Source organism: Phascolarctos cinereus, unplaced genomic scaffold, assembly GCF_003287225.1.
Source record: "Phascolarctos cinereus isolate Bilbo 61053 unplaced genomic scaffold, phaCin_HiC Scaffold_5;HRSCAF=322, whole genome shotgun sequence".
NCBI classification, from domain to species: domain Eukaryota; kingdom Metazoa; phylum Chordata; class Mammalia; order Diprotodontia; family Phascolarctidae; genus Phascolarctos; species Phascolarctos cinereus.
In genome coordinates, this window is record NW_027555958.1 from 262,935,453 (window position 1) to 262,947,609 (window position 12,157).

Genomic DNA, 12,157 nt, shown 5'->3' on the forward strand with positions numbered 1-12,157 from the left:
GGGGCGGGGCCCAGAGGGAGGGGGCGTGGTGTGGGCGTGGCCAGGAACCAGCTCCTTCCCAGGCTGCGCTCCTGGGCCCCCCCTCCCCGCACTACGGATACGGAGGTCTGTGCTCCTAGGAGCGCGGGATGGCATTCGTGAGGTCACCGTCAGAGACCTTATGGAGGAGCTGCAACTTGGTCATGGCCGCGTTCTTCGCGCTGGCGGCCTACGTGCAGGTCAGCTCAGGCCCAGCCCCGACAGGCTAAGCTCGGGACGCAGACGTAGGTTCTGACGTCAGCTTGCAGCGCGTCTGTTTGTGGTTGGTGGGAGAGAGCGGAAGTGGAAGGGGATAGGAACTCTCTGAAGCGGGGGAGGGACTAGAAGAAAGATTGGAGGGAGGTGTTTGCTTAGAAGTGGGAAGAGGATTCTAAAACAGAGAGGTCTGGTGTTTCTTAATACCCCATAGTACCCTATGGTTCAGGAGCAGACGCAGCTAGGGTGGCACGGTGGATAAGGGAGACCTTGGACCTAGAGCTGGAAGACCTGAACTCAAATTCAGATTCAGACACTGGCTGTATTTTCTTGGGCCGGTCATTCAAACTCTGTATGCTTCAGTTTCCTCATCTGTAAAATGGGGATAATAATAGCATCTGCCTCTCATGGTTGTTGCGAGGATTAAATGAGATACTTGTAAAGCCCTTTGCAAACCTCAAATCACTGTATACGTGGTGTTTATTATGATTAGGAAGAAATATAATCTCTAAATTTCTAAAGAAGACAGTTTCTACTCCGGCTCCATTGTTTTACGGGTGGGCAAACTGAATGCCAGAATAAGTGGCAGGATTGGGGCTCAGACTGAGGTCTTTATTCCAAATTCAGGGTTTTTCCCCTGAACCTCACTACTCATGAGTACACCTGCCACTGTCACCTCGGGCAGGCGACTTAACCTCTTTGAGTCAACTCGATTGTAAAATGAGGAAGTTGGCTAAATGACTTCGAAGGTTTTTTGTTGGCTTTTTTTTTTCATCTCAGAATCTTTGATTCCCTTGATCTGCAGGCATTTTAGGATCAGTAACTGTGGTAATTTTATTGAGTGGGAGGAACCCAGAGACATTCAGCTGCCAGGATAATGATAATTGTTACGACTGTGCCACACTTCCTGTGAGCTCCAAACAGTCCTTGCTTGCTGAATATCTGTGAGAGCTCTGGTTTGGGGATTAGAAGACCTGGGTTAAAATTCTGGCCCTGCTATTTACTACCTGTGTGACCTCCAATTCAATCAACAAGCATGTATTTAATGCTTACCTTGTGCCAGGGGTGGGAAGACAAATGCAAGTGAGACAGCCCGTATTTAGTTTCCTCACCTGTGAAGTGAAAGTTTGTACTAGGTAGATGATCCCTATAGTCTTTTAGCTTTAAATCCCATTATTCTCCCTTACTACCTTTTTTTGCTGTGTAGCATCATATTTTCTCAACACTTTTCTATGGTCACCTCCAAACACTTTTTCTTATCCTGTATTCTAGGCCTGACCTACGCACTTTAGAAACCCAAGATAGTTATTGTAAATAGTAAAGCCATCCTTTGGTTTTAGCTAGAATGAGAATTTCCTTTTTAACTATCATAGTTTAACTATCATAGTAGACTAAATTTGGTATGGAGTGTGATTCGACAGTCTTTTCCTTGTGTGCTTATCTAAGTGCCTGTTTTCCTGTTGCAGATAAATGACCCAGATGCAGAACTGTGGATGGTGAGTATGAGTTACATGTAGTATAGCACACTGTAGCTTTGCTGTCTGGTTCTTTAAACTCTCTGAATTTACTTGCATAACAGACTTTTTAAAAGCCTTTCTCAATGAAGGGGGAAAAAAAATAACTGCAAGCCAGGCATACTTTCTTATATATATAAATTAAGCATTTTCTGGAGACTTCCACACACTGGGCAAGTGGTTACCACTTAATTTATTGAGAAGGCTGCAATATACAACATTAGCTGAATACCACATCAATGAAATCCATGTCTTCTAAAATATAAAAATATGGAGACTTGGAGATCTCTATTACTTTCATTAATTGCCTTTCTTGAATTGGAAGAAGTAGCAGACTTTTGGGGTGGGGGGGGTTAGGAATGCTAAAAGAGATCTCTAAGTCTCCAACCAGCAACTGTTCACATTGCATTTGTTTTAGCCTCTAAACCTGCAGGATCCATCTGGCAAATTCTGTAAGACTTGTCCTGTGATTTTTGACCCAGAAATCAGATGAATCAGGGTTGTGCTTCTACTAAGTCCATCAGGGATAATTACAAAATAAAATCAAAGTAGACTATAATTAAAATACTCAATTCATCTAAATACTGTGATTTGGAGTACATGAGAAAGGAGGATTGTGAAGTCTTTCCTTTGACTGCTTGATATAGTGAATAAATGAACTTCAAGATCTAGGTTTGATTCTTATCTCTGACCAAAGATATGTGACCATTGGCAGTTCAATCACCTTTTCCTTAAGCCTCAATTTTCTCACCATTTTTGGGGAAGAGTAGTGGTACTGATCTGTGTTTTCACTGATGTCCAGTAAGAAAATTCCTCTACCAATGTAGAACAGCAAGGATTCTGCAACTTTACAGAGTAGTCTGAGCACCAAGAAAGTTAAATGACTTGTCCAAGAGTCACATAACCAGTGTCTGTTGGGAGCTTATTAAATGCTGAATCTGTAAAATGAGCATACTACTACATCACAAGCCTGTTTAAATCTTAAAGCATTATACAGTATCAAGTAGTTAGTATTATACTATTATGGAATATCTGGAATTTATATGTCTAGATTTTATTCAATTCTGTGTGGTCTGACCAGGCATGGTTGTATTGCATTTCCAATGAAAGGATTCCCAGACTTTTGTCTTGTTTTGAATTGTGTAGCAATAGTAGCCAATGATCTAATTTATTCTAATCAGTTCCCATGTACTTTAGATTGTCAGATTTAATTCAATTTACTGATTAAACAGAATCTTATAATACTACTTGTTACATGACATAATAAATTATATTATTGTCTCCCTCCAGTGGTAGGCCAGTGGTCACTGTCAGTGTCATCCTCTGAGAGCCAGTGAGTTGGTTATAGCAAAGGTGCCACTGCTTTCCCCAATCCCTAGTTCCTCTCTGCCCTCCCCCTACTCCAGCCCTCCTTCGGTGCCTCCTGCCCTGTCCCCTCTTCCTACTAAAGTTGAGGCAATGGAGAGATCCCAAGAGGTGACTGTAAACTTGTTTCATCTTAAGGTGGGGAGTGTTTGAAGAATATCCAAATGTTGGCCTTCTTAGAGGAAATGTAACTCCTCTGTACCTGAAGCCCCTTCCTCTGATTGGTCAGTTCCTCCCTAACCAGGCTTTCATCAGGTACCTTCCCTGCTCTCCCCCCCTTCAATGTTTAGCTTTCTTTTATGTATCCCCTTCAGGTTCCTTGAAGACAGGCACTTTTTATTTTGGCTTGTATTAATATCCCCAGTGCTTAGCACAGAGCATGGCACGTCAGTGCTTGTTGATTATTCAGATTCAATATAGAGGCAAATCAAATGTCTGAAACTTTGGTACACCTGATGAAATAGCTCCCAAAATTAACCTAGTATCAACATTACAAATAGATTTGCTGTATTCATTGAGTGTTCACAGTGGGCATCATTGTTTACAAAATGGGACTTGCTTACAGGACAATTAACAGAAAATTTAAAAATCTCTGCCCTGAAGCTTAGTATTCATTCAATATGAATAAATACATAGTTTTTAAGATTTAAGTGCAGACCAATGTGACAGTTGCTGTGAGGAAATCATTCCAAAGTTTTTAAATTGTGCTATCTTGGTAGGATTCAAAGTATTGGAGGAAGGGAAGGGACCTTAAAAACCCATCTAGCTCAGTCTCCTCATTTTACACATGAGGGAACTATAAACCAGAGATGCACCTTGCCCAAGATCAAAGGTAGTTGCAGAACTGAAACTAGAACCAAAGCCTCTTGGCTCCCAGCCCAGTGATGTTTCCACTTCAGAATGTCTTTTGGTGCAGTTATATTTAGACTTGTTCGAATTGGGTCTTTTTTTTTTTTTAGGCAACTGGGGTTAAGTGACTTGGCAAAGGTCACACAGCTAGTGTCATTGGCCAAATTTGAACTCAGGACGTCCTGACTTCAGGGCCAGTGCTCTATCCACTGCACCACCTAGCTGTCCCTGGAATTCGTTCTTTCTTAAAGAAGCCAAACACTTTTTCCTTCCTACATGTTTTTAAAGGGTTTTGAAAATCAGTGGAAAGCTGTTTTAGTAAAGAATACTTTTTCAGTGGTAATCAGGCATTGATCAAGGGGCAGTCAGACCAGAAAGGAGTATAGTGACTTAGGAATGCTATTGCCAAAATAGCTTTTCTAATCAAAAGATCATTATGGAGGAAACTATACTGCTTGCATTTTCTAGCCTCATTCTTTTGCTATAGCTGACAGGGAAATAAGATATAAGACTGAGTCAGAAGACATGACTTCTGAAGGTACTGAATCAGAAAGCATGTTCCAGGTTTCCCTGGAGATTAGATTGACAGAGATTAGATTTATAGTTCAAGGGCTAACAAGACTCTTCATGTTTTGATTTTAATAAGCATCCATATTGGTCATAAGCTGTGGAGATAACACCTATGGATGAGCTTTAAGGTACCCATACCTCTAAAATACTATGACTAGGGGCAGTTAGGTGGCATGGTGGGTAGAGCACTGGCCCTGAAGTCAGGAGGACCTGAGTTCAAATCCAGCCTCAGACACTAGCTCTGTGACCTTTGCCAAGTCACTTAACCCCAATTGCCTCAAAAAAATAAAGTGAAATGAAATACTGTGAATAAGAGAAAGAATTATCTTAAAAGTGGAGAGACAAGATTTCATAAATCAACAGTTAACAGTTAAATTTTCTAGCAGTAACCTGTCTAGCCTAGATTTTGTATTGCTATGTCTTGCTGTTAGAAATTTCTTAAAATTAGCAACAGCAGGATGACTTTGTAAGCCCAAATCTATTGAGGACAAATGTCATAACTACATTTGTGGGGAATCCTTTTAATAGTGCACTAATAGTTTCAAACTGGAAAGCTGGATCTTAATGGTTATTTCTTAGAGGCAGCATGGTACAGTGGAAAGAACAAGGGATTTGGAGTCATCAAAGAACCAGGTTTTGCCATACTACCTTGTGATCGTGGGCAAAAAGACTGAACCTATCCAGATCTTCAGGTTTCTTCACTATAAAATAAAGGGTTTGGACTAAATGATCTCCAAGATTTCTTTACACTCTGTCCATGATCCCATGATATAAAAGTTCAGAAGAGTTACTCAAACTTTCATGTGATACTGGGGATATTCTGTTTTGCTAACAGGTTATATACATGATACCTGCTATCCTTACTGTACTTGTTGGACTTAACCCTCTGATCACAGGTATGAAATTAGCTTTTTAATTGAGCTAAAGCAATTTTATTACCTTCACTGCAAAAGTGAGAATCACTCCTGCTTTCCTCCTGAGAGGAAATGAGGCAATCTGTATTCATTGTACTTTGTCTTACAAGCTTTTCTCTCTCTGAGTCCTCCTCCTTGAGTCCTCCTTATTCTCCTGAAACCTATCTTGTTCTAGAATTCTCCTCCTCTGGTTCTAGCCCTTCTTTTCTTTCAGCTTCTCAAGTACTCTCAAATTTCACCTACCCAAATTCATTCTCTGGTCTTCATGATTCCAAAACCTTCAAAATTTCTGATTCTCCATTACAGTTTCTTCTTTCAGTTTCTCCTATAAGTCTTCTTTTCAGAAATGATATTTATGGGGGCAGCAGGGTAGCACAGTGGAAAGAGTTCTGGCCTGGAGGATCCAAGTTCAAATGTGGCCTGAGACACTTGACATTTACTAGCTGTGTGAACCTGGGCAAGTCACTTAACCCCAATTGCCTCACCAAAAAGCCAAAAAAATATATATATATATCTATTTTATATATATATATATATATATATATATAAATTTATGCCTTTAGAGATGCCAAAAACTACTGTATATGCTAAATTCATAGAAGTCATTTTTGATGGGTTTATATATTATTAAGTTAGAAATTTCCTACAGTAATCCATATTCTTGACAGTGATCATCAAATGCTTCTCTCAAGCAAATTATACATTTATTTACTGGGGCTTAGCCTGCCAGGCATTTTATTGTTCATTGTTGAAAAGTTCATAAACTAAGTGAGATTTGGGGGTATTCTTGTCTCTTTACCAAGTGTGTCATGAGTAGTTGGTTGTTTATCTGTTGATCCTTGTAAGCTTAGTATCACCGATAATTTAGATCATCCGTTTCCTTAGCCTAGAAAGAGGATATTGAGAGAATATGATCAAAGCCAATGAAATCATAAAGGGCATGAATAGTGAATTGTTTATAAATACCAGATTGGATCAGAGGATACCCTGTGAAGGTTAAAGAAATAAGCTGTTTCAAGACAATTAGTGAAGTATTTTATACTCTGGATAGCAAACCTGTTTATTGTAATTTTGAGAGATGGGTAATTTTAAATTGATTCCAAAAGGGTTTAGGTTAAATGCACATAAAATGATACCCTTTACTTTTTGAGATAGTTACTGTTACCTTCCCACATATCTATTGATGCCACTTTCAGAGTCAGAGTATATGGTATTTCAACCTCACCCTGAATGACATTTTTAATTTTCTTGTGTCTAGAAAGACCAGCAGGGCCATCTAAGCCAAATGCTAGCTATTCTTCACTTAATTTTTTTTTCCAAAATTCTGAACTTAAACACCATAAATACACATTTTTCATATGCAAAATAGAACAGAAAAAGAAGATATTTATCTCAAACCACTAATCCCTATTAGGTATACTGATAAGCAGAACATCTTTTAAACTTAATAAATGTTTGTGTAAATTTCAAAGTTGTCCTGTAAATCTAGTGCTCAGGATGTTACCTGGCACATAGTTTAAGTGTGCATAACTGTGGCTTATCTGTGTTTCCTTCTGGCTTTCATTATATTCTTTTCTGTGAATTTTAAAAAATTTTTCAGTGACCCTCTTGTTTTCTTTTTCTTCTTGGAAACCATATTGATAGTCCTCTTCTCAACTCCCCCCCCCCGAAAAAAACAAACAAACAAACCTCTTATAACGAATATACATAGTCAAACAAAACAAATTTCCACATTGACCACATCCAAAAGTCCATTCTATACCTTGAGCTCATCACTTCTCTGTCATGAGAGTGGGTAGGATGTTTCATCACTGATCCCCTGTAGCCATTGTTGGTCATTGCAGTAAACACAGTTTTAAGTCTTTCAAAGTGATTTTTCCCTGGGTTTGGCTAAGTTCAGTCTGCATAAGTTTATACAAATCTTTTCAGGTTTCTCTGAAATCATCTCATTTCTTATAGTGCCATAATATTCTATTAATATACCACAGATTGTTTTGTACTTCCCCCCTACCTCCATTGTGCCACCTAGCTGCATAGAAATGATAGTTGAAACTATGGAAATGAGTTGAAATCATGAAATGAGATCACCAAGTGAAACAGTATAGAGGAAGAGAAGACAACATAGGATAGAACCTTGGGGAATTCACATAGTTAACAGGCATGACTTGGATGAAGATCCAGCAAAGGAAACTGTTAAGGAGCAGTCAGACAGGTAGGAGAAGAATCAGGAGAGAGCAGTGTTATAAAAACCTAGAGAGAAGAGACTATTGAGAAGAGGGTGATCATGTTAATGGCAACATAGAGAAAGTCCAGCAAATTCTCATTTGGGTAGAATTTTATTTTGCTCAATTTAGTTCTTTGCTAATGAGCCTGATATTTGGAATAGCTTAAATATTTCTCTAAACCTGGACAGGTTTCCGAGAAATGGGCCAGAACATATACAAAGATGATATAACTTTATGTATTAGTGGTAGGACAGTAAGGTGTTACCACATATTCTGAAGACTGCACAATGTAGTTCTTTTCCCATCAACCAATCTCTAAAATGGTAGCTGAATTAGTTAGAATGTGCTAATAAAGCCAAAGTCGTAGGTTTCTCTCAGGCCAAGTAATCTATCAATTGAATATATTAAGTATTTACTGTTTGCTTCTGACTCAAGAGCAGGAGAATATCAATCAGTAAATATTTAAGTGCCAACTATGTGCCAGGCATTCTGCCATGCCGTAAGGATACAACAGTACAAAGGATGAAAGGATTCTTTATACAAAATGAGTTTACGTTCTAATGGGGAGGACATATACAGCATAAAGTTAATAAACATATATAAGACATATGTATACACACACCAAGTAGTTAAATACAGGGTACTCTATGGGAAGGGCAGTAGCAGTTGAGAGGATCAGGAAGGGCTTCATAAAGAAGATGTTACTTGAGCTCCATCTTAAAGGAAGAGAGATTCTGAAGTACAATTAAGAACAAAGGGCATTCCAGGCATGGAGGATGGCCTTGAGTGAGGAACTGTGAGAAGACAAATCTGGCTGGATCAAAGAGTGTGGGAAAGGGAATGATGTGGATGTGAGATAGAAGAGGTAGGTTGGAGCTAGACTATGAATGGTTTTAAAAGCTAAACAGATGCAATGGGAAGCTGTTGGAGTTGGTTGAGTAAAGAAGTCACATGGTCATATCAGCACTAAAGGAAAATTACTTTGGCAGCAGTGTGTAGAATGGACTGGAGTGGCTAGAGATTTGAGGCAGGAAGGACACCTTTGGATTTAGATGTACAACTATTTCTTCTTCTCTTCATCCTTGAAAACCTGGCTTCAGACCCCACCCTTCATAAATTCTTTCTGGGTTTATTTTAACTCCAATAATTATATCCTTATTGTGATACTCTCTGATGCTCAAAAGCTTTAGCAAATATTTGATTGTTTCTTTCAAATTATTTTCTAGCTGTTTTATGTATGTATGTGTTTTATCTCCTCAAGTAGATTGTAAGTAGTGATTATCTTTGATTTATTTTTCATAATAAATGCTTATAGAAGTGATATATTCCATCCTCATGGAGAAGTTTTATCATCTAATACGTGCAGTGACTTCTTGCCATTTCTTCTCCATGCTGGCAGTCTGTTTTTCTTTGACTAATATGCTTCTTCCACAAAACATGGATTGTCTGAATGCAGCACCCAGCCAAAAGTTTGCCTTGAATACCTGGCATTAAGCTATTATTGTTAATAAGTTCTTAAATATAAGGCAACTGACACAAAATCCATAACCTTAATTTTTTCCATATGGAAAGCCCTCCTCTAAAATACGTGGTCATGATTAATGCCTTAGCATTATTTGTCCTAGGTAATTTTATCTGGAAGAACCTTACCAAGTTGCACTTATTCCTTTGTGCTCTGGGAACTGTTTACTTGGGCTTCTACCTCTTTCTTCATACAGAAAGGAACATCTTACATGAGGAGGAAGGCAGGTGAGCAATGACTTTTGGTGTGTTTGCTTTAAATAGGTAGAGAATTTAAAAAATTTTAATAGCTTAATGAAATGCCTTATTCTTGTTTTTAAATCATCTACTTTCAATGAACAAAAATGCATTTTCTCTTCTTCCCACCTCCCCCTCCTAACTAAACAAATAAACAAATCCTTGTAACACAATTGCAATCAGGCAAACAAATTCCCATGACTCATTCTACACCCCAAGTATATCAACACTGTCAAGAGGTGGATAACATGCTTTATAATTGGTCCCCAGAAATCGTGGCTGGTCATTGCATTGATAATGGTTCTTCAGTCTTTCAAGGTTGTCTTTACAACTTGTTACTGTATACACTGTTTTAGTTCTGCTCACTTCACATTGCATCAGTTCATACAAGTCTTTGGAAGTTTCTCTGAATCTGTTCTTTCATTATATCTTACAACACAATAGTATTCCATTATATTCATATACCATAATTTGTTTAGCCATTCATTCCTCAGTTGTTGGACAACCCTTTGACAACAGTTCTTTGTCTACAAAAAAAAAGCTGCTATAAATATTTCTGTACATTTTGTACACTCTTTCTTTTATCTCTTTGGGATCTAGGCCTAGAAATTATATTGCTGGGTCAATAGGTACACACAGTTTAGTAACTTTTGGGGGACAGTTCAAAATTGCTTTCCAAAAGGATAACCAAGTCACAGCTCCACCAACCATACAATGATGTAGTTTTACCTTTGTATAGATCTTTAACTTTCAAAACATTTTTACATTATCACATGTAATTCCCACAATATCCCTATGGCTTAAGAATGACAGGTTGTATCCTTATAATAAAACCGAACAGATGGTGAAGCTGGTACTCAAATCCAGGTGTTCTGACTCCAACTCCAGAGGTTTTTCAACTGTACCGCAGTGCCTTTCCAGAGTAAGCACTGCATATCATTTAACTGAATCAAATATCTCCAATGACAAGCAGAAAAACTCACCACTCTACTAATATGCAATCCCGTGAGCTCAGCAAATCCTTAAACAGATTCTGATGGAAAAAATCATAAATGATTCATAATATTTTGGATTGTCTGTATACTATTTCAGTGGTTAGTTTTTCAGCATTCTATTTCAGCAGTAGTTAAATCTAAATTTTAATAATGTCTAAGTTTAATCTATCAACTGAGTAGTAACACTTGAGGCCTAACAGTAGTGAAATTTTCTTGGTTTATGCCTGTTCCCCATGCCCTTAGTAATCTCTTCCCATGAACCATTCCAAATACCTATTTGTATATGTCCCCACAACTCACTGAACTTACCTTTCATCAACCTCTATCGTTAATATTCTACTTTTATTCTCATAGTCCATATCTATAGCCATCTGTTGAAATTCAGAGACTTTACAGGTAAATTTTACCCACTAGTTTTTATTTCTGCCTCCAGATAGAGTCTAATAACAGCCTAGGTCTACTCCCAAGCTGCCACAAGATAACAAGTTACTGCTTCATTGATGAATCTGAAAATAAATTCTATATATAGTATATAAAATCTTTGAGTGGTACCAGTGAGCAGAGTATATTGAATTTGGGGTCATGAAAGGAAACCCAACAGGATGGGATGACCTGTAGCTTTGTCAAACCCTTGTACCCATAGCTACTAACTTTGGCTTTGAGTAATCTGTTTCCTACCTTTTGTAAAAGTTAAGAGACACATTTGATCATAACTCACACTGTTAAGTCCATCTAAAAGAGCATATGCTCTTTAGCGATCAGAAATTGCTCTTCTACAGTGGTCACCCCTCCTTACTGACAAACAGCTAACTCAATCTCCATCTGACCTTATTACAGCACTTTTTCTTCTCTAGACCTGTAAGTTCACTTTTGTAGGGAACTTCCAGTAAAAAATGTCCTTTATCAACAATAATCATGATAGCTAACAATAAAAATAAACATTTGTATAGAATTGTAATATCTGCAAAATACTTTACATGTATTATCTCATTTCATCCTTAATTAGACCCATGAAGTAGGTCTATTAGCATCCCTACTTTACAAGTGAGGAAACTGAGGGTGAGAAATTAATTTAATGACTTGCCCTGGCTCATACAAGTAGTAAATGTTTGAGGTAGGAACTTGAACTTCCTGACTGCAGTTCTACATCAAGCTGACTCAAAGCAGTGCAGTCTTAGAGAATTGTCTGGGGGTCAAGAAGTTAAGTGGCCAAGGTCATGTTGCCATTATGCAACAGAGGAAATTTTTAAAGTGTATAATCTTGTATATTTAGGAATAACATTTTTTAAGTGTCTGTAGGAAACAGGAAACACATTTTCTTGGTTTTTGCTTAGTAGCATAGTGCCTGGCACATATTAGGTTGATAATAAATTCTTGTTGAATGACTTGTTTAACCTTTTTGCGTATGTTTCTTATTTTTTTGCATCTCACAAATAAAGGCGAGTCATTTGTCTCTTATCTTCTATTGGGTTTTGTAACTTCTGAATGAAATTATTGATGCATCATCATCATCATTAAGGTGGGAAAAATCTTTAGGAGTTTATATAGATTGAGGGTAGGTATTCACTCAGAAATTAGTATTAGGAGGAATCTTGGCTACAGTAACTCATTTGATATGCTTTTCATTTTTACCACTTTAAAGATATAAAAATACCATGCTTTTTTCCTCTTAGGGAGCTGTTTGGACTTGGGATTATTATAGTTTGGCTGAGTCTTTGCCACATCTCAACAAA

General features: G+C 37.9%; 1 protein-coding gene across 4 annotated transcripts in view; it reads left to right on the plus strand.

The window, feature by feature from the left end:
• Positions 1 to 12,157, plus strand: part of TMEM220 (transmembrane protein 220) — a 27,654-nt gene continuing 15,497 nt past the window's right edge. For 2 of the 4 annotated variants that reach the window (XR_013487148.1, XM_020966017.2), the window contains exons 1-5: positions 3 to 218; positions 1,701 to 1,730; positions 5,368 to 5,428; positions 9,297 to 9,420; positions 12,098 to 12,157. Coding sequence is in view for 3 of the 4 variants with exons in the window: in XM_020966017.2 (XP_020821676.1) it covers positions 129 to 218; positions 1,701 to 1,730; positions 5,368 to 5,428; positions 9,297 to 9,420; positions 12,098 to 12,157 (365 nt within the window). In the remaining variant the exon portion in view is untranslated. Of the gene's footprint in view, positions 219 to 1,700; positions 1,731 to 5,367; positions 5,429 to 9,296; positions 9,421 to 12,097 lie in introns of all 4 variants that reach the window. The other 2 variants (XM_020966016.2, XM_078155800.1) reach the window with 2 other exon arrangements.